The sequence below is a fragment of the Gekko japonicus genome, unplaced genomic scaffold, assembly GCF_001447785.1.
Source record: "Gekko japonicus isolate JY-2015 unplaced genomic scaffold, Gekko_japonicus_V1.1 scaffold1261, whole genome shotgun sequence".
Classification (NCBI taxonomy): Eukaryota; Metazoa; Chordata; class Lepidosauria; order Squamata; family Gekkonidae; genus Gekko; species Gekko japonicus.
This window is the reverse complement of record NW_015177050.1, coordinates 28,892-48,527: the sequence shown is the minus strand read 5'-3', so window position 1 is coordinate 48,527 and position 19,636 is coordinate 28,892. Positions and strand designations below refer to the sequence as shown.

Genomic DNA, 19,636 nt, shown 5'->3' with positions numbered 1-19,636 from the left:
AGAGGATACATATTCAGATGTGAAAGAGGAGTTTGAATATTCGGATGCACCAAGGAAGGAGGAGGGGAAACACCCACAAACAGGGAGGAATAATTCTGGTCCTTTACAGCGGGATGACTCTCTATGGCAAAACATATGTCAAGGAAACAACAGGAATGAGTGCACTGCAAGCAGGGAAAATTCCACTGAAATATCACTTAACATTCAACAAAGGATGTATAACAGAAAGAAAATATATAAATGCCTGGAGTGTGGAAAAAATTTCAGACAGAAAGTATTCCTTACTTCCCATCAAAGAATTCACACAGGGGAGAAACCATACAAATGCCTCGATTGTGGGAAAAGCTTCAGTCGAAGAAATGTTCTTATTTCCCATCAAAGAATTCACTCAGGGGAGAAACCATATAAATGCCTGGAGTGTGGGAAAAGATTCAGTCACAGTAGAAGCCTTACTGTCCATCAAAGAATGCACACAGGGGAGAAACCATATGAATGCTTGCAGTGTGGGAAAAGCTTCACTGACAGGTTCACTCTTACTTCCCATCAAAGAATTCACTCGGGGGAGAAACAATACACATGCCTGGAGTGTGGGAAAAGCTTCACTGACAGGTCCAGTCTTACTTCCCATCAAAGAATTCACTCGGGGGAGAAACAATACACATGCCTGGAGTGTGGGAAAAGCTTCACTGACAGGTCCAGTCTTACTTCCCATCAAAGAATTCACTCGGGGGAGAAACAATACACATGCCTGGAGTGTGGAAGAAGTTTTAGTTGCAGTTCGAATCTTTATATCCATCAGAAAATTCACACAGTGGAGAAGCCATATAAATGCCTGGAGTGTGGAAGAAGTTTTAGTTGCAGTTCGAATCTTTATATCCATCAGAAAATTCACACAGTGGAGAAGCCATATAAATGCCAGGTGTGTGGAAAAGGCTTCAGTCAGAATTCACACTTTCATGTTCATAAGAAAATTCACACAGGGGAGAAACCATACAAATGCCTGGAGTGTGGGAAAAGCTTTGCTTACAGTAATAGTCTTACTTCCCATCAAAGAATTCACACAGGGGAGAAACCATATAAATGTCTGGAGTGTGGGAAAAGCTTCAGTGACAGTTCACACCTTCATGTTCATCAGAAAATTCACACAGGGGAGAAACCATACAAGTGCCTGGAGTGTGGGAAAAGCTTTGGTTACAGTTCCACTCTTACTTACCATCAAAGAATTCACACAGGGGAGAAACCATATACATGCCTGGTGTGTGAAAAAAGATTCCGTAACCGTTCAAACCTTTATGTTCATCAGAAAATTCACACAGGGGAGAAAGAATACAAATGCCTGGATTGTGGGAAAAGCTTCAGTCAAAGAACCGGTCTTACTTCCCACCAAAGAATTCACACAGGGGAGAAACCATATCAATGCCTGGAGTGTGGAAAAAGATTCAGTAACAGTTCAAACTTTCTTGTTCATCAGAAAATTCACACAGGGGAGAAACCATACAAATGCCTGGAGTGTGGAAAAGGCTTCAGTCAGCGTTCACAACTTAGTCACCATCAGAAAATTCACACAGGGGAAAAATCATATAAATGCCTGGAGTGTGGGAAAAGCTTCAGTTGGAGATACAGTCTTACTTCCCATCAAAGAATTCACAAAGGAGAGAAACAATATGAATGCCTGCAGTGTGGAAAAAGGTTCAGTCAGAGTGCATACCTTTTTTCCCATCAAAGAACCCATACAGGGGTGAAACCATACAAATGCCTGGAGTGTGGGAAAAGCTTCAGTAAGAATTCCGGTCTTACTTCCCATCAAATAATTCACACAAGGGAAAAACCATATCAATGCCTGGAGTGTGGGAAAAGATTCAGTCACAGTAGAAGCCTTACTGTCCATCAAAGAATGCACACAGGGGAGAAACCATACAGATGCCTGGACTGTGGGAAAAGCTTTGCTTACAGTAATAGTCTTACTTCCCATCAAAGAATTCACTCGGGGGAGAAACCATACAAATGTGTGGAGTGTGGGAAAGGTTTCACTGACAGGTCCTCTCTTACTTCTCATCAAAGAATTCACAGTGGGGAGAAACCATATAAATGCCTAGAGTGTGGGAAAAGCTTCAGTCGCAATTCAGACCTTAATGTCCATCAGAGAATTCACAGTGGGGAGAAACCATATAAATGCCTAGAGTGTGGAAAAAGCTTCACTTGCAGTTCCAGGCTTACTATCCATCAAAGAACTCACACAGGGGAAAAACCATATAAATGTCTGGAGTGTGGAAGAAGCTTTAGTTGCAATTCGAATCTTTATATCCATCAGAAAATTCACACAGCGGAGAAACCATATAAATGCCAGGTGTGTGGAAAAGGCTTCAGGCAGAATTCACATCTTCATGTTCATCAGAAGATTCACACAGGAGAGAAACCGTATGAATGCCTGGAATGTGGGGAAAGCTTCAGTGAGATATCCAGTCTTTCTTCCCATCAAATAATTCACACAGGGGAGAAACCATATAACTGCCTGCAGTGTGGGAAAAGCTTCAGTGTGAGTGGAAGACTCACTATCCATCAAAGAACTCACACAGGGGAGAAACCATATAAATGTCTGGAGTGTGGGAAAAGTTTCAGTCGGAGTGGCGGTCTTACTTCCCATCAAAGAATTCACTGGAGAAAAACCATATAAATGTCTAGAGTGTGAGAAAAGATTCAGTTGTAGTGGAATCCTTACTTCCCATCAAATAATTCACAAAGGGGAGAATCCATAGGGCACACCTTGCTTTCCACCAAAGGAAGCACACATAACCTCTTTAAGGTTAAATTCTTGGTCAGGAGAAGTACCAAAAATTCAGAACTGCCTCTCAACATTGGCAGTTCATTAGTATAACTGAAGAAATAGGAGATACAAGTGGGGACCTGCAAGAAACTTATGGGACCCCCTATCCCATTCTCCCCTCCTCTGCTTCTTCCCCTCTCTCCCTACTTCTCTCACACTCTTTTTCTTCCTGCCACCTGTTTTCTTACCGTCTCCCCTCCATGCCTATCACTTCCTTTCTGCCCCTACACCATCACTCTTTATGCCCCTGTCACTCTCCTGGCCTTCCACCTACTTCCCCCCCCACACACACACACAGCGGCCACAGCCGCTCTTTAGGAATCACAACGGATTGCCCAAATACAGAGAATAGTTCCTCTTAGGGTTCCTCCATGTTGGGAAATTCCTGGAGATTTGGGGGTGAAGGCTTGGGAGGATGAGGTTTGAGCTTGGAAATGACCTCAGCAGGCTATAATACCATAAACTCCATCCTTCAAAGCAATCATTTTCTCTGGGGAAACTGGTCTCTGTCATCTGGAGATCAGTTGTAATTCCAGGAGATCTCCAGCCCTCACCTGGAGGTTGGCAACATTAGTTCCCCCGGATAAAATGACTGCTTTGGAAGGTGGAGTCTATGGCATTATATCTGTCTGAAGTCCCTCCCCACTTCCATCCCCAGGCTCCACCCCTCAAATATCTAGGAGTTGGCATCCCTATCTCCTTCCCACCCAACAGCCAATCTACCTTTTTCTTCCCCTCTGTCTTCAGCTTTCTGTGTCCTTTCCCCCTGCAGTTTCTACTGAGGAAAACAATGGTCTTTCTCCACCATGGGGACTAAAGCAGTTCATATTATTTTCTCCTCCTTTTTATCCACAAAACAACCCTATGACGTAGGTTGGGCTGAAAGTATGTGACTAGTCCAAAATCACCCAGTGAGCTTCCATAGCATGGTGGGGATCTAAACCTGGGTCTCGCAAACCCTACTGTGAAGCTCTGACCATTATACTACACAGACTTTCATAGGGCAGCTGTTCAATAGCAACCAGGCCTAGTTGAATCATGCAAGTCAGGTGGTATCAACTCACCCAAAGGGTGCTGCTAGGTCTAGGTTTGTCAACTTCTAGGTGGGACCTGGAGATCCCTCAGAATTACAACTGAACTCCAGACAACATAGCTCTGTCCCCATGGAGAAAACAGGTGGACTCTGGCATCATATCCTACTGAGGCCTCTCCCATCCCCAAACTCTGCACTCTTCAGACTTCACCACGGATTCTCCATGAATTTCCCAACCTGGAGCTGGCAATCCTAGTCCCAGACCTGGCTCCAACCCCCCTGCTATTTAGCCATTCATGCTGCAAGAGGAATCCTACCCAATCTGAGCTCCAGTTCTACTTTTTGCTTCCTCCCCTGTCTCTCTGCTTCCTCTTACTGTCAATGCTGTGGGACCTGGAGTAGATCCCTGCAGCGATCATTTCAAAAGGTATTGGGAGGAATTTAACCTTCCCCAAGGTTTTTGTTCTACTTTTTGGATTTTTCTGGAGACCCACAGAGTCCCCTTAGTCCGTAGAAAAACCTGTTGGGGGAGAGTGTGCCCCCTATCTGCGGAAATGAATATCCACACGCAGAAGAACTGTTGAGCATTGGGTTTCCAGAGGACCTCTGAGAAAGGACTTTGGGATTTTCCAGAAGTAAGCTGGCAAATTGTTAACCCCGAAGTAGAATTGTAGAAACAGGTGTATTATATTCAATTTAATTGACAGCAGAGGAATATTCTAATTAGAACAGGTGTTCTTATGTCAGCTTTTTAAATTAGAATGGTACCAACTGTCCCAGCTATACCTGTTATGGTGGAGACTTATGACCAGATTCTTTGCTTCAAAGAAAACTAGGAATAATTTGTCAAGAACAGGCTAGAAAAGCCTAATCGGGGTGAACAAAAGGGTAACTGTACTGTAAAAGAGAGGAAAACCCCTCTTCTGACTTGCTGGCTGCGTTCACACGGACAATTTGATCCATTGCCCTTGCTGTTCCCTTATGGATTTAGAGTGCATGATCAGACAGCAACATCTGTCTGTCGTGTCTGAGTCGTCTGAGTTCCATTCCCCCCTCCCCTTGCCCCGTGCTTCTTTGATACCTGATAAAGTCTGGTCCTGTTGGTCTGAGCTGCTTCAAACATGAATTTTCTGCCACCTAGTCACTCTGTTGTGCAGCCAAGCAGTCAGGCAGGTCTCACTGAGCTCTTGCTTTCTGGCCGCTATTCCCCCCCCCCCTCAAGTTAGCTAGGATCGCATGTAGGGTTGCCAAGTCCTTACCCTCTGTATCCTGGGGGAGTGCAGCGCCGGCCTGGGAGTGCGCGCAACCACGTCACCCGGAAGTGACGCAACCACACCGGGCACGCCGGGGGCGGAGCCACAATCATCCAAGGGAAAACCGCAGCCCCGCCCCCAACGCACCCGATGTGACTGCGTCACTTTCGGGTGACGTGCTGCCGCCGGGCACGTTGCGTGCTTTGGGGGTGGGGTTCCCCCCGGCGGAGGGTAACAGGCCTCTTGGGCGGGGGTTTCCCCACCCCCCGGGGGGACTTGGCAAGCCTAATCGCATGACTGTATATATGCACCTCCCCCCCGGGGGGGGGCTGCTCAAAACCTTGTTTTCTTTTGAAAAACTCTTAAAGAAAGACGCCCCTTTTTCTGCAGCTTTTTAATATCATTTGGGGAAGGGGTAAATGGAAAATATTAGAGGGAGGACGGCAGTGGACTCCATTTCCCAGCAGTCTCTTCACCACTTCTGCGATTACTCTGTGGACTTAATTTTAAAAGAAAATGGCCAACAGCCCCACGAACTCCATATCCCAGCATGCTGAGTGCTTCTGGGCATGCTTCTAAGGGCAAACATCTAAAAAAATGGCTGACGGGCAGACTCTGCTTTCTGCTGTCTGGTCATGCAAGGAGGAGTAAAATGGCATTGAAGCGTGCTAAAATGGATGAGTCTGGTCAGGATTCTGTGCCACAAAATAACCTGGCTTAATTTGAGGTGGGGCAACAGTGGATTAAACTGCCCAGTGTGACCGCAGCCACTGTGTGTTTTAGAAATTAAGATATAACTTTAATATTTTGTTTATAGCTGAGAATGAAAGCTTATGGTATTGACAAAGACATAGCTAGCTAAATATTTACCAAGACTATATTTTTAAATAAAAATCTTTGCTAAATACATAGCTACAAGCTATGAGAAACTACCAAGCTTATTTTAACTAAGTAAGGTCTGGAAATGACGAAGAGCACGAGGTGTGCTGTAACTCCAGCCAAAGAACAAAAGTAATTACAAGAGTGCTTACCAATTAAAAGAACTAACTAAAAGTGCAAACCTTGTATTATACAAAGGGGGCCCCAGCAGACTAAAGAAAAATAGCACATTTTAGAAGACCAGAAACTTAAATTAGATTTAAAAATCTTTATAAAATTAACAAAAATATTCTGGTGGATCAAAATGAAGAATAGTAGAAAACTTTCAAGTAATTTATAAAAGCTTAATGCGATAGACCGTTTTGCAGCATTAGAAAGTGCATATAGAGAATTTAATATTTGAAAAAAGTGCTATAATTTTGTATTTTCCATAATTCAATGTATCCTTCATATATTTTTAGTAGAAATTAACCACAAAATGGTATTAATATACTTTTATATGCATGTATGTAAGATGTAAAGGAACCATTTTTGTAACAGAACGGATAGATTTTATACTGAAAATGAACTCAGCCCCTTTGTGTGTATAAAGTTCATTCAAAGGTAAAACAAGTCTGGGAAATTGGCCAAAAGGCATTCATCATTCTTAACGAGATGAACACCTGCATTGTAGAGTTGAGACATGGCCAATAAACATCTTATTTGTCAAATATGTAGTTCGAAAGCAAGAAATTGCAAGTAGCTAAATAGGTACCACTTCGGTGGGAAGGTAACAGCGTTCCGTGCGCCTTGGTGTTTAGTCATGCCGGCCACATGACCACGGAAACGTCTTCGGACAGCGCTGGCTTTTCGGCTTTGAAACGGAGATGAGCACTGCAACCCTAGAGTCGGACTCGACTGGCTTTCGAGCAAGGGAACCTTTACCTTTACCTAAGATGTAAAGGAACCATTTTTGTAACAGAACAGATAGATTTTATACTGAAAATGAACTCAACCCCTTTGTGTGTATAAAGTTCATTCAAAGGTAAAACAAGTCTAGGAAAGTGGCCAAAAGGCATTCATCATTCTTAACGAGATGAACACCTGCATTGTAGAGTTGAGACACGGCCAATAGACATCTTATTTGTCAAATATGTAATTAATGGATGTTTAAACAAAGAAAATCTAACTGAGCAGGTGCAAATGATGTCAACAATGGTGTAAAGTTGGGAGGAGGAAGAATAACATATAACCAAGATCCCTGTTGTTACTCACTGGACATCTGAGCTGAATTTTTGGCCATAATGTGTCCCTTAATCAAATAAAACTTTTTCCTACCCCTTACTGCCTGGGATTGTCTGTTTCATTGTATGGTTTATTTAGGGTTGCCAAGTGCGGTGTTGTAGTAGAGATTGGACTATAAAGATTTTCCCCTGTTTTGATTATTCATATTTCTCTGGTTTTTATAGATTTGTTCTTTCAGTAATATTTTATTAGGATGTTAGAAAGGCCTGTTATATAGAAGGCTTTCCTCTTGTAGGTCTGATATTGTTAGCAGACAACATAATGGGTACAAAGTTCATGATTCTGTAGTTCTTAGGGCAAACCTTTCAATGTCTGGGTCAGATAAGATTTTAGTCTCGTATCAGTAATGAATACTTTTGTTTGGGGAAGAACAAGCTTTAGCCGATAGGCCTTAGGTCATGTCAAGTAAATATGTGACGTTATTGCATAGAAACACCTTACTTACGTTGGACCAATAAGGGGATTTCTATGTAAATGTTGTTTACGCTTTTGTAACCAATTATGCCTTTTGTGTATTATTCCCATGATGATGGTATGATGATGTCATTTTAAGTATTTAACTTTATGTATTTCCTGAATATGTTCAGAATATGCTCAAGAAGAAGAAGAAGATGAAGAAGAAAAAGAAGAAAGTTGTCAATTGTTGTTTAGCTATTTGGTCTTATTGTTTTCCTATTAATTGAAGCATGTTTCCTGATTATGCTGAGAGGAAAGTAGTCAGTTTTGATGGGTTCTTTGGCCTAACTGTTTTCCATATTTAATTACAATAAAATACAAGAACTTCCTCCTCATTTGACTTCATTTTTGACATGGAATCTAATGTCCACAACAGTGTTGCGCCGCAGCGGGGGACTCACTGCTGGCGGAAGTGACGTGATGACGCTGGGCACGCCGGGGGCGGGGCCACGACCATAGAGTTTTCCCTCGGATGACCGTGGCCCCGCCCCCAGCGTGCCCGGTGTGGTCATGTCACTTCTGGGTGACGCGCACATCGGGGTGGGGCTCCCCCTGGGGCCCGATCTGCCAGCGGTGGGGAACGGGCCTCTGGGGCGGGGGTTTCCCCGCCCCCCGGGGGGACTTGGGAAGCCTAGGTTTATTGGCTAGCCACACAAGTCAAAGAACCTTAGCGCCCTCAGGGCGTTGCCTTCAGATATATAGATATTGCTCTGTAATTACAAACAACTGCTGTCTTTTGTCTTCTAACCTTGCTTTCAGAATTTTATTGTAGTTATCAAGATGTATGAACAAGAACCAAAAAGCTGTAGAATAAAATGCTAAACCAATATTGTAATCAATATACTACAATATATGTTACTGCTGGGAAGTCTCTTTTTCTGTTTATACAAGTTATCAGGATGTATTCAACCAGTATAGTTACTCGTTTGCACAATCGTTTTAGGGTCCAGTTTTTCTATTTAGAGGACAATCACATGTTCCAGTTCAAAAGTTTTATTTCTCCTCCACTGTCACTTTTATCAAAAGTGTTGCATAAAGGTCTAATCAGGATTTCTATTGGTGGCTTCCAATCAAAAAATACCTTATATTGCGTGAGAATATCACATGTGCTGGACTTCCCATTATACACAGCCTTCTGCCTATCAACTTAAAAACTGACTTGCCTAAATCTTAAAGAATTATAATGCTTATGTATTTAGCTAAGTTTGAGAAATGTTAGTAGCTCTGGTTTTTATTGAGTGCATATTTCTATACTTGTATGACTAACTTTCATCTGTTCATCAAAGTTTTGCCTAATACAAATTGCATGCTTTATTTCAAATAAAATCATTATCTCTAAGAAGTTCACTGTTTGTTCTATTGACATAAGATCTGAAGTCTGAACTCAGATATTTCATTGTACTGCAAGAGATAAGTTTCTCAGAAGGTTTGCTCAGTTAAACCCAAATTAGTTATTCTGCTTGAATTAGTGGTCTAATGAGGCTTAATTGAAGTGATTGATCATTACATATAAAGTCCATCACAGCCTGGGTCCCTCATACCTGCAGGGATTTTTTTGTAATCCCAACTTGTATTGTTTCCTGAACGTCCCATTCCTGTTGAACCAGCAGGGAAATGAGGTGCAGGCATTCCTTAAGTTGCATTTGAGAGTTGATTCAGAAACACCTTCAGCTCTGTTACAGCAAGCAAAGCCAGACCCCTGATTCTCCAGGGTCACCAGCTGTACCCTTGGAATGGCCCAGAAGAAGGCTGAGAACTGATTTACAGTCTAGGTGGCACAGTGCACGCCTCTCTGCTCAGTGCCAGCTGCCTGCTGATAGTGAAAATGAATCTTTGCAGGATCGGCAGCACACATGACTCTGGGCTGCTGGCTATAAAATCTCCCAAGATAACTTTTTGGCTGTGGATACAACATGTTCATTAGAAGCAGAACCTGCTAACACTGCCTTGATTGATTTCTGGAAACCTGACCTCTGGCCGAACAAGACTGGTTTTCTGAAACCTCCTCTGGCCTTGTTATTCTTGGAAATTTGAAAGAGGCTGCAACCTGACACCGAAACCTGGCAAGTCAGCCAGAACACTGTTCACTTCAATATACTTCTACTTCCCCAGGTATTTTTCTGCTCTCCCCCTAAAACAGGTGCAGTAGTGTCAGCACTCTTACTTAGGGCCGCCAAGTGGAGGCCCCCACTTTGGAGGCCCAATTTCCACCACTGCAGAATCGGGCCCTGGGGGGAACTTCGCCCCCCGAAGTGCAGCATGGCTGCGTCACCAGAGGTGACGCAACCACATCAGTCACGTTGGGGGTGTGGCCCCGATCATCTGAGGGAAAACTCTATGGTTTTCCCTCCGACGATCGTGGCCACACCGTCAACGTGATTGACGTTGCGCGTCACTTCCGGTGATGTGTTGGCGGTGCGCGCGCACGCATTCACGGACAGCTCCCGGAGACTGGCGACGATCCCCTGCCGGTAAGAACTTCTCAGTTGGCAACCCTACTCTTGCTCCTGCTGTTCTCCTGAGTATCCCACTGCTCACACCAAACATTAGGTACAAAATTCACACCTCCAGGCCCCTGCCTTCTACCCCAGGGCAAATCAGACTACAGAGCAATGCTCCCTCTAAGCTGTGGAGTCCTGTGAGCAAAAATTCTACTTTGTGAGCTACTGGCATTAAAGTTGTGAGGGAGCGATTCGGCTGCTGCATAAATTAGTTTGCTCTGGAGCCGTTCTTCCTGAGCTAAGACAAAAATGTGTGAGCTGGTGGCTAAAAAACTCTGAGCTAGCTCACACTAACTCAGCTTAGAGGGAACACTGCTCCAGAGTAGGGCTGGGGCCTTGTGGGTTCATAGAAGAAGACGAGATTGGATTTATACCCGCCCTTCACTACCCAAAGGAGTCTCAGAGCGGCTTACAAACTCCTTTCCCTTCCCCTCCCCACAACAGACATCCTGTGAGGTAGGTGGGACTGAGAGAGCTCTTGACAGCAATTGCTCGTTTTCAAGAACAGCTCTTATCACAACTATGGCTTGCCCAAGGTCATCCAGCCAGGTGCAAGTGGAGGAGTGGGGAATCAAACTTACAAACTCCTTTGTCCTTCCCCTCCCCACAACAGACACCCTGTGAGGTAGGTGGGGCTGAGAGAGCTCTTGACAGAAACTGCTCTTTTTCAAGAACAGCTCTTATCAGAACTATGGCTTGCCCAAGGTCATCCAGCCAGGTTGAAGCGGAGGAGTGGGGAATCAAACCCGGTTCTCCTAGATTAGAGTCCGCGCACTTAACCTCTACACCAAACTGGCTCTCTGATTTTCTCTCTGATTCACGGTACTGGCAGCCCTTGAGAGTAAGATGACAACAAACAATTCAACTGTGCGTACAACAACACCACAGCATAGAGGGAGCATTGTTTATGACTGCAGGAGGTCTTTGGACACTATCATTGCATTTGAACATGTAATATATCCAGTTCAGACCGCGTGGCCAGCTTGGGCTCCACGTGGTCCAGCGCAAACGTCGAGCTTCGCTCAACAAGACAATGGACTATGTAGATCCTAGCCCACACCAATCAGTGGGCTAGGTTTCCAGCAGAGAGCCTATGGAACTCTCCACCACTGTAAATAACCTATTGGGAACTGGGGGTGTGTTATGGGTGGCAGTTCCACAGGACATCTAAGCCGGCCTGCGAGTTCTTGATCTAATAAAGTACGCTAAGCTGAAATCACTCATCCCTCTGCGTACTTTTCAGAACAACAACAAAAATTGCATTTAAGCAAGGAGAACCCACCGGTTGGAGTTATGTGCACCCCTTGCTACCAGCGCCCTTGAGCGCAAACTGTCATGTTTCCTTATGTTGTTGATTCGTATCTCAGTGTTGACTCATGTAGGATATGTCAAGACTCATTATAGACGTATTTGCAATTTCAACATTTGCTTACTATATCATATCTTATACTCAAGACAGTTCGAGTGCATTTCATATGTGACGGTCTTCCCTTCGCGTTTTTCCAGCTCTTCTCTCCCATAGGCCAGCTGCAGACCCCCCCCCCCCACCTTTCCTTTTTCCTTCTACGAAACGAGCCCGGTCTCGAAGGGTTAAAGCGCGAGAGCGCCGCAGTCTTAGAGAGGGGCCTGGTGTGGGAGGGGCCTGCGGGGAGGGGCGGGGCCATCTCGTTCTCCGCCCCTTGCAAGGAAGTGCGGGCTCCTGCCTTGACGGCGCGAAGGGATTCTGGTGAGCTTTAAGAGGTTTTGCAGAGGGGGGGAAATAAGGGGTTGGGGGGTGCAATGCAAAACCCACGGCAGAGAGCAAGGAGGGGAGATGTAGTAGGGGGTGAGAGAGAGAGAGAGAGCACCCCTCCACTCCGTTTCTTCCTTGTGTCCGGTTGGTTCCACCCCACCCCCACGCTTCTGCTCCACGGAGAGAGCTGTTTGTCCCCTTTGTGCAGAGAGCCACGTGGCTCTTGCAGGGGACTTGAGCGCAGGATCCGAATGCGGCGCCTTTAGGCTTTCAGGGGCGCCTTTCGGGAGGAGTCGAAGGAGGAGGAGGGGGGGGGACGAGGGGCCGAAGGAATTGGGAAGGGGGGTTGGTAAGCAGCGTTCTCTCGAAGCTGAGTCTGCGTGAGCCAGCTTACAATTTTTGTTAGCCTCTGGCTCACACATTTTCGTCTCAGCTCAGGAAGGATGTGGCAAACGAATTCATGCAGCGCAAACGAATTCATGCAGTACCCAAATGGCCCGCTCACGACTTTGATGCGAGTGGCTCGCAAAGTAGGATTTTTGCCCACAAGACCCCACCGCTTAGAGGGAGCAGACCCACTTGGCTACCATTTCCGATTCCCCCGCCCCAATGGCAACTGTTTTTCCTTCCCTGAGTATGGGGTGTGGTGAGTCCGTTTTGTTCGGTCTGTACCAATATACTAGTAGAGTTGGGGGGGAGCCCAGGGTGGGAGGGGGGGGGGGGGGGGGAGGGAACTGCATGGAGTTTGGGGCAGAGAAAATGCAAGGAAACCTGTTCCCTTCCTGTGGCAGAGACATAAGCCGATGGAGCAGACAGGATTATTTTGTGCTCTTTTCTCCTGTTTTTCCCCATGCACGGATTCAAGGCAGCTTCCCTTGAGACCCTAGGTGGAGGGACTGTGTTTTGGGAGGCTTTCCCCTGCTTCTTCCACACTCCTGCAGTTTACCCGGCAAGGTGGGTTATAAATTGAAAGTAATAATAATAATAATAATAAGAGATTGGATCTTCACTTGGAGTCTCAGAGCGGCTTACAAACTCCTTTCCCTTCCCCTCCCCACAACAGACACCCTGTGAGGTGGGTGGGGCTGAGAGAGCTCTGACACAAACTGCTCTTTTTCAAGGACAGCTGTGCCAGAGCTTGTGACTGACCCAAGGTCACATCAGCAGGTGCAAGTGGAGGAGTGGGGAATCAAACCCGGTTCTCCCAGATTAGAGTCCGCACACTTAACCACTACGCCAAACTGGCTAAATAAATAAATAAATAAATACAATCTCCCAGCCACAAAAAAGCACCATAGCCAGCCCAGACAGAGAGTGAAAAATAAATATTTTCCCTGCAGGGCTAGTTCTCTGTGTGCGGGGAGAATTTAATTCTGAGCTTGTGTGTCTCTCACCTGCCACCTTGAGTCAGGCACTCCCGTCCCATCCCGTCAGGGCTTTCGGCTCTTCCAGCTCATTGGCCTGAAAGGTGTGATATAGAATGGCCGGTTGAGGGGAGAGATGTGGGGCCAAACACTCCTGATTCTTGATGGATCAAATCCAGTATCTTGAATTGTGCACTCCAGGGACTGGCAAAGAAAATGCGAGTGGAGCAGAAAAGGGTTTCCCACCCTCTTTCTTTCTCTCCCTCCCAGGCAGGAGTGGAAGGACCCACCAGATGCCTCCTCCGCTGTCTCCTCTGTGCGCTGAAGGGAAAAGAGCCGCCATGCAGCCAGTGCAGGTATATTTTTTTTTGGGGGGGGGCATTTATTTTATTTATTATTCAACTTATACCCCGCCCTCCCAGCAAATCAGGCTCAGGCGGCTTACATTCATTAAAACATATTCCATAATATATAAATAGCTATTAAAATCAACATAAAACTGTTCCGTTTCAGTAATAATGAGTGCTGTCAATGGTTTTGCTAATGATACAAGACTCCGTTCTTCGCACGAGCTGGCCATTGCAGCAGAGAGTTGGTGGTAATAGTGGTGGCAGCTCCTAGTCGAAGGCCTGGTGGAAGAGCTCTGTCTTGCAGATCCTTGCTGGCTGAACTGTGCAAGGTCCCGCAGGGCCCCAATCTCTTCCGGGAGCTCGTTCCACCAGTATGGAGCCACCACTGAAAAGGCCCTGGCCCTGGTGGCAGCATGTCTGGGGTCCTTTGGACCAGGGAGGGTCAGTTGATTTTGAGACCCCGACCGTAGTGCTCTCTGGGGTATGTATGGGAAAAGGCGTGTATGTCAGACCCTGGCCAGATAGGGCTTTATAGGTGAGTACCAGCACCCTGAAGCGAATTCGGTATGCTATTGGCAGCCAGTGCAGTGTCCTCGCTGGGGACATGTGTGGCAGATGATAAGGATGCGCTCCTCTCTTCTCTGTTGTACTGCTCAGAGGATCGGCCTCCTTCCCACTGATTCCAGCGTTCCATTCTGGGAAGGCAGAAAAATGGTCACCCCCCCCCCCTTTGTAGGATGGTTTTTGCCGAGCAACAGGACAAATTAGAGTATTACTTTTGATATGGCCCAACTCCGAATGTCTCCGTAATAATATTGAATTTCCCACGGAAACCTCTTTAGTCCTTTATCCTCCGGACATACCTGGCCTCTTCTCCACAAGGCTGCTGGCCCATGGCAGCTGAGGACGGCCCCTCTGGTTCCCAAGGAGGGCTGGGGGAGGGAGGTGTCCCCAGAGGGCTCTTCTCGCCACATCTTTGTGCTGCTCTTCCCATATTAATTGACTCTCTCTGTTTTTGGCTCCACCCCCCAATGGACCAGCTTTTCAGTGACGTAAAGAGATCCTTCCTTCTCCTCCTTGCAGGCCGGGGTGTCCTTCGAGGAGGTGGCCGTGGACTTCACCCGGGGGGAGTGGGCCCTGCTGCGCCCGGCCCAGAGAGCGCTCTACAAGGAGGTCATGCTGGAGAACTTTGGGAACGTGGCCTCTCTGGGTGAGGAGGAGCCTTTTCTCCCTCTTGCACTGAGGAGTGACAATACGGAAGCCCTTCAGGAGGAGGGATGTGGTCGGGCCGTCTGCCCTGGTCCCCGTGGCTGGTCTCTGCCCCCCTCCCTCTGCCATCCTCCCTCTGATGGGGGAAGGGTCCTGTGCTCTCATAGCAGAGAGGGGGAGCCCCTGCCTGGCAGTCCTGGGCCTGAGCCTTGTGAGAGGGCATCAGCAGAGGTGCCAGGGGAGGCCTGGCCTGGAGATGGGGGGGGGGGCGGTCTCAGCAGGGGGCTTCCCGCCAGTCTGGGCCTGGCCTTAGTTGTGCTGAGAGGAGGTTGTAGAAGGAGCTCTGCTGCCTTTTCTTTGTCATTTTCATTCTCAGCTGGCACTTCCGTCTCAGCTTGGCATGTGACAGGGACAGCCAGTGTTCTGCCGGCGCCCCTCTGATTGTCTAGAGCCTCAGTCTACTCCACAAGATAGAAAAACGGGTTAGCTTGAGTCCCCCCCCCCCACAGACACACACACACACACACACACCTTGCTTCCATTCCCAGCGAAGAGGTGCCCAAAGGCCCAAGAGGAAGAAGAACCTTGATCAGATTTGGAAGAAATCTTCAAGATTCAAAATGAGCTTCCTGAATACCCCCTTGCAAGAACGCTCCTGCTGCAACCTGCTGAAAGCTAAGAGTCCCGACTGGCTAAGATCATTTCAGATTCCAGCCGCAAGAAAATGGCCAGTTTTTGTGACAACAAAGGACAAATACTGCCGGAGACGTAAAGGGAGTTTGCTTAGCGAAATGTCTCCTTAACACAGTCAAGCGAACAACCTGGTCTGCTTTCTGCGTTAGCTATAAAGGGACAAACTCATCTTTAGGCTCCTTAACGTATCTGTAGGCAAGTCCTTAATGGCTGTTTCTGAGTGAGTCTCAGATCGCAGTTCGCATTGTTCCAAACAGATGTGGGCAAAGGAAATGATTGAGTTGAATCCTGCAACTGGCGAATATGACCGTGTGATTGGATGCCACTGTCACAGGACAGCCCCCCCCCCCAAGTGCGATGGGGGATGAAGTGTAACAGGTCCGGGACGCGGCCGCACACTTCAGGGTCAGGTTCTTCTATCTAACCTACTCGTGCCCCTAAGGAGACCAGGATGCCAACCTCCAGGTGGGGTCCCCTGGAATGGCAGCTCACCTCCAGGTGACAGAGTTGAGACCCCCTGGTGGAAAAAGATGGTTTGGAGGCTGGACTCTAGGGCACTGTGCCCCACTGAAGGTGTCCGTCCTCCCCGGGCTCCATCCCCAACTCTCCAAGAGTTTCCCACCCCAAATCTTTGCAGTCCTACCCTCCCCCCATTCCCTGCCGGTCGCGAGGGCGGAGATGGCAACCAAAAAGGGGGCATTCACACTCTTCAATTGGTAGCTAAGATCTCCTTTCTTTCTTCATCTCTCCCTCTTTCTCCCACTGTGGCCCACAGTCCCCTGTAGTATTTCTCCCCGCTGCTCCGATGCTGCTCCTGGTTTCTGCCGGGTGGCCTCTCCGTGTCCCTCTCCGGATCCCCCGGGTTCCCCGGCTCCTGCCTTCCCCCGCCCTTTTGGGCAGGTCTCCACCACAGCTCTCCCCCTCCTTGGACCCCCCGGGCCTCCTCTGCACACCATTTCGTTCTCTTGCCCTCTCTCGCCCGGCCTTCCTTCTCTCACGTTCTTCAGGGACCGCACACAACCCCACAACACTCTCATGGACTGGCCACGAGGGAGACATAATGGGGCATCTTACTCATCAAAGCGCCTGTTGTTGTTCAGTCGCACAATCGAGTCCGACTCTTCGCGACCCCGTGGGCCACCTCCCTCCAGGCCCTCCTGTCTTCCGTCGTGCTCCGGAGTTTGCTTCATTTCATGTTCGTTGGATTGATCTTAGCAAGATCTTAGCAATTGTTGAATTCGGAATTACCCAGATATTTTACAGTTTTTTGAGTGCCACCCGCCTTTAAAACTCTCCTTTCTGTCTTGCCTCCAGTCTATACCTTTATGCTTAAACCAAGTCAACCCTTTGAAAAGAAAGGTCTCACGACTTTGTGGGGAAACGCTGCCCTCATCTGCAGTCTGTGCATACAGAGGCTGAGGTCCCCAGAGGCCCAGAGTTGGGTGTACATGGGTGCATGGGCCACATATCCATGCTCCTACAGAGTTTCAGGATGACAAAAGAGGGACGAGTCTTGACCCCTGTCATGATCTGGGCTGTGCCACCAGAGGCCTACTAGGCCCAGGGAGCCTGGCTAGCAGTAGGTGAGGCTGGGCCTACAACTCCCAGAAGCCCCTGGGAGGTTTTGGAGCCAAAATTGACCAATAGGGAAGAAGAGGGCTTGGGAACAAAAGGGCTGGTGCCAGAGCAGAAGCTGTTCTTTCTTCCAGAGGGCAAAGCCAGAAGGAAGGCTGCTGCAGGAGGAAATCCTCATCCTGAGGGCAGGGTGAGTAGTGTAAGGCCACTTGAGATAGTGAGCTTAGGGACACGTTAGGGCATTTGATTTGTTTTCTTTTCACCCACTTACTGTTGTTATTCTGCACCTGCTTGTTTGACTTCCTATAAAATAAACCTTTTCCTTGTTTCACTCTGCCTGGTCCTCAGGCCTATTATTCGGCCAAAAGGGAGGTCTGAAGGTCTTGGGAGGGTGCTCTGGGCCTTCTCAAGGGAGCCTGGAACCAGAGTGGTGGCAGCGTCAGGTGATACCCCACCTGATTCATGACAACCCCATATAATGTCCCCCCTCTCAGCCCCCTTACTTGCCTGTTGTGTGTTTCTGGACAATCGATCTGGCTTGGAATTGTTGAATGAATGGGCACACAGAAGACGACTAATTTTGTGTGTTTGGGTGTTCTCCTAATAAACAGGACCTCACTGTACGAAACCTGACCTCATATCCCGGCTGGAGGAAGAGGAAGGGCCGTTTCTCCTGGGCTGCGATCAAGAAGAGGGACTGGCAGGTAGGGGCCGTCTTGGGACTGTGTAGATTAACCCGCCCTGCGCCTTCCTCGGAATGGCGGGTGAATATCTGTGGCCTTGTTTAACCTCAGAGTTTGCCCGGAAAAGAGCTTGGATGACTTGTGGAGGCCGAAATGGTGCCTGGAGGTCTTCAACCCTGGACAGGAGGCAGTTCCCTTCTGCCTACTCCTGTGGCCCTGATGCCGAGTCTAGCTCAGTACTGCCCACTCTGGAAGGTGGTGCCTTCCTGGCCAGGGTGTTCGCAGGCCCTGTTTCGCCTGAGATCCCTTTTCAGTAGAGATGCCAGGCCTTGATGCTGGCCCTCTGTGCCTGCAGAGCAAAGCATGTGCTTTATGGCAGAGATCTATGACTCAGAGCAAACCCAGGCGGCTATCATGTGACCACATCGTGCATCCCAACCTCCTCCTGGCCCCGAGCGGTGTTGCATGCGATTGCGAAGGGTCTGGTGCATATACAGTATGCCAATATCCAGCCTCTTCCCGAGGAAGTCCCGCCTTTCCCAGGGTGTAACCCTAGTCAGGATTCGACTCTTCTGAATCGGCTACTAACCATCCACTTTTTTCTAACTATTGTTTTAACTTGTTTATTCCTGATTGTTGTAACCCGCCCTGAGCCTTTCCAGGGAGGGTGGTATATAAATTTAATAATGATGGTGATAATAATAATGAATACGAGGAAGCTGTTTACGTACCCCAACAATTGTGTAGGAGGGGGGGTCTTAGCAAGGGGGTCTCCACAGCAGACCCCGGCATGGGGGTAGGGGAAGGGCGTACAGGGACAGAGCAATTGTGGTTCGTATAGGGGGAGCGGGCAGGCTGGCCCGGCCCCGATTCGGATGTCGCCCTCTCACTTTCGCTTTTGTGTTTGCTTTTTGAAAGTACACTTGACCCTATATATAGAGGTGTCGAACTCATTTGCTACGAGGGCCGGACCTCCTATATGTGTCACTTTGTCAGGGTGGCCCCGCGTGTGCCGTTAAATGTCATGCCGGGTACTGGAGACGTAAGCTCAAAGTCCCTCTGGATTCACCAGTAAGTTTGGGAGGTGGGACCCTCCAGCAGGGAGCCCCTCTCCTCTTTCCCAATCTCCTCCCCTCTTGCAGTCTGTCCCCATCGCTTAACTCCCTCTTTCCTGTCCCCCAAATTCCTTTTCTCTTCTCTTCCTTTGCAACTGCAGTCTGTCTCTCCCCCCCTCACCCCGCTCTGCACTGAACGTTTGCCCAGTTAGGTGGATGTGATGACGGGGACTCCTAAAAGCAAGAAATAAATCTGTCCCCATCGCTTAACTCCCTCTTTCCTGTCCCCCAAATTCCTTTTCTCTTCTCTTCCTTTGCAACTGCGGTCTGTCTCTCCCCCCCTCACCCCGCTCTGCACTGAACGTTTGCCCAGTTAGGTGGATGTGATGACGGGGACTCCTAAAAGCAAAAAAATAAAATAAATCCTGCGTAGGGTGTCCCCCCCCCCCTTCTCTGCAGTTTGGTGTAGTGGTGAAGTGCGCGGACTCTAATCTGAGAGAACCGGGTTTGATTCCCCACTCCTCCACTCGCACCTGGCTGGATGACCTTGGGCAAGCCACAGTTCTGATAAGAGCTGACCTTGAAAAAGAGCAGTTTTTGTCAAGAGCTCTCTCAGCCCCACCTGCCTAACAGGGTGTCTGTTGTGGGGAGAGGGAAGGGAAAGGAGTTTGTCAGCTGCTCTGAGACACCTTTCGGTAGTGAAGGGCAGGGTATAAATCAAATCTATTTATTATTATTATTATTA

At 47.9% G+C, this 19,636-nt stretch overlaps 1 protein-coding gene across 1 annotated transcript in view; it reads left to right on the top strand.

Moving 5' to 3' along the window:
• Positions 1–214: 214 nt before the first annotated feature.
• LOC107124609 (zinc finger protein 721-like) overlaps positions 215–19,636 on the top strand; it is a 27,338-nt gene continuing 7,916 nt past the window's right edge. Inside the window, exons 1-2 of the mRNA XM_015428099.1 lie at positions 215–2,211; positions 2,464–2,536. Of these exons, the coding sequence (XP_015283585.1) occupies positions 215–2,211; positions 2,464–2,536 (2,070 nt within the window). The remainder of the gene's footprint in view (positions 2,212–2,463; positions 2,537–19,636) is intronic.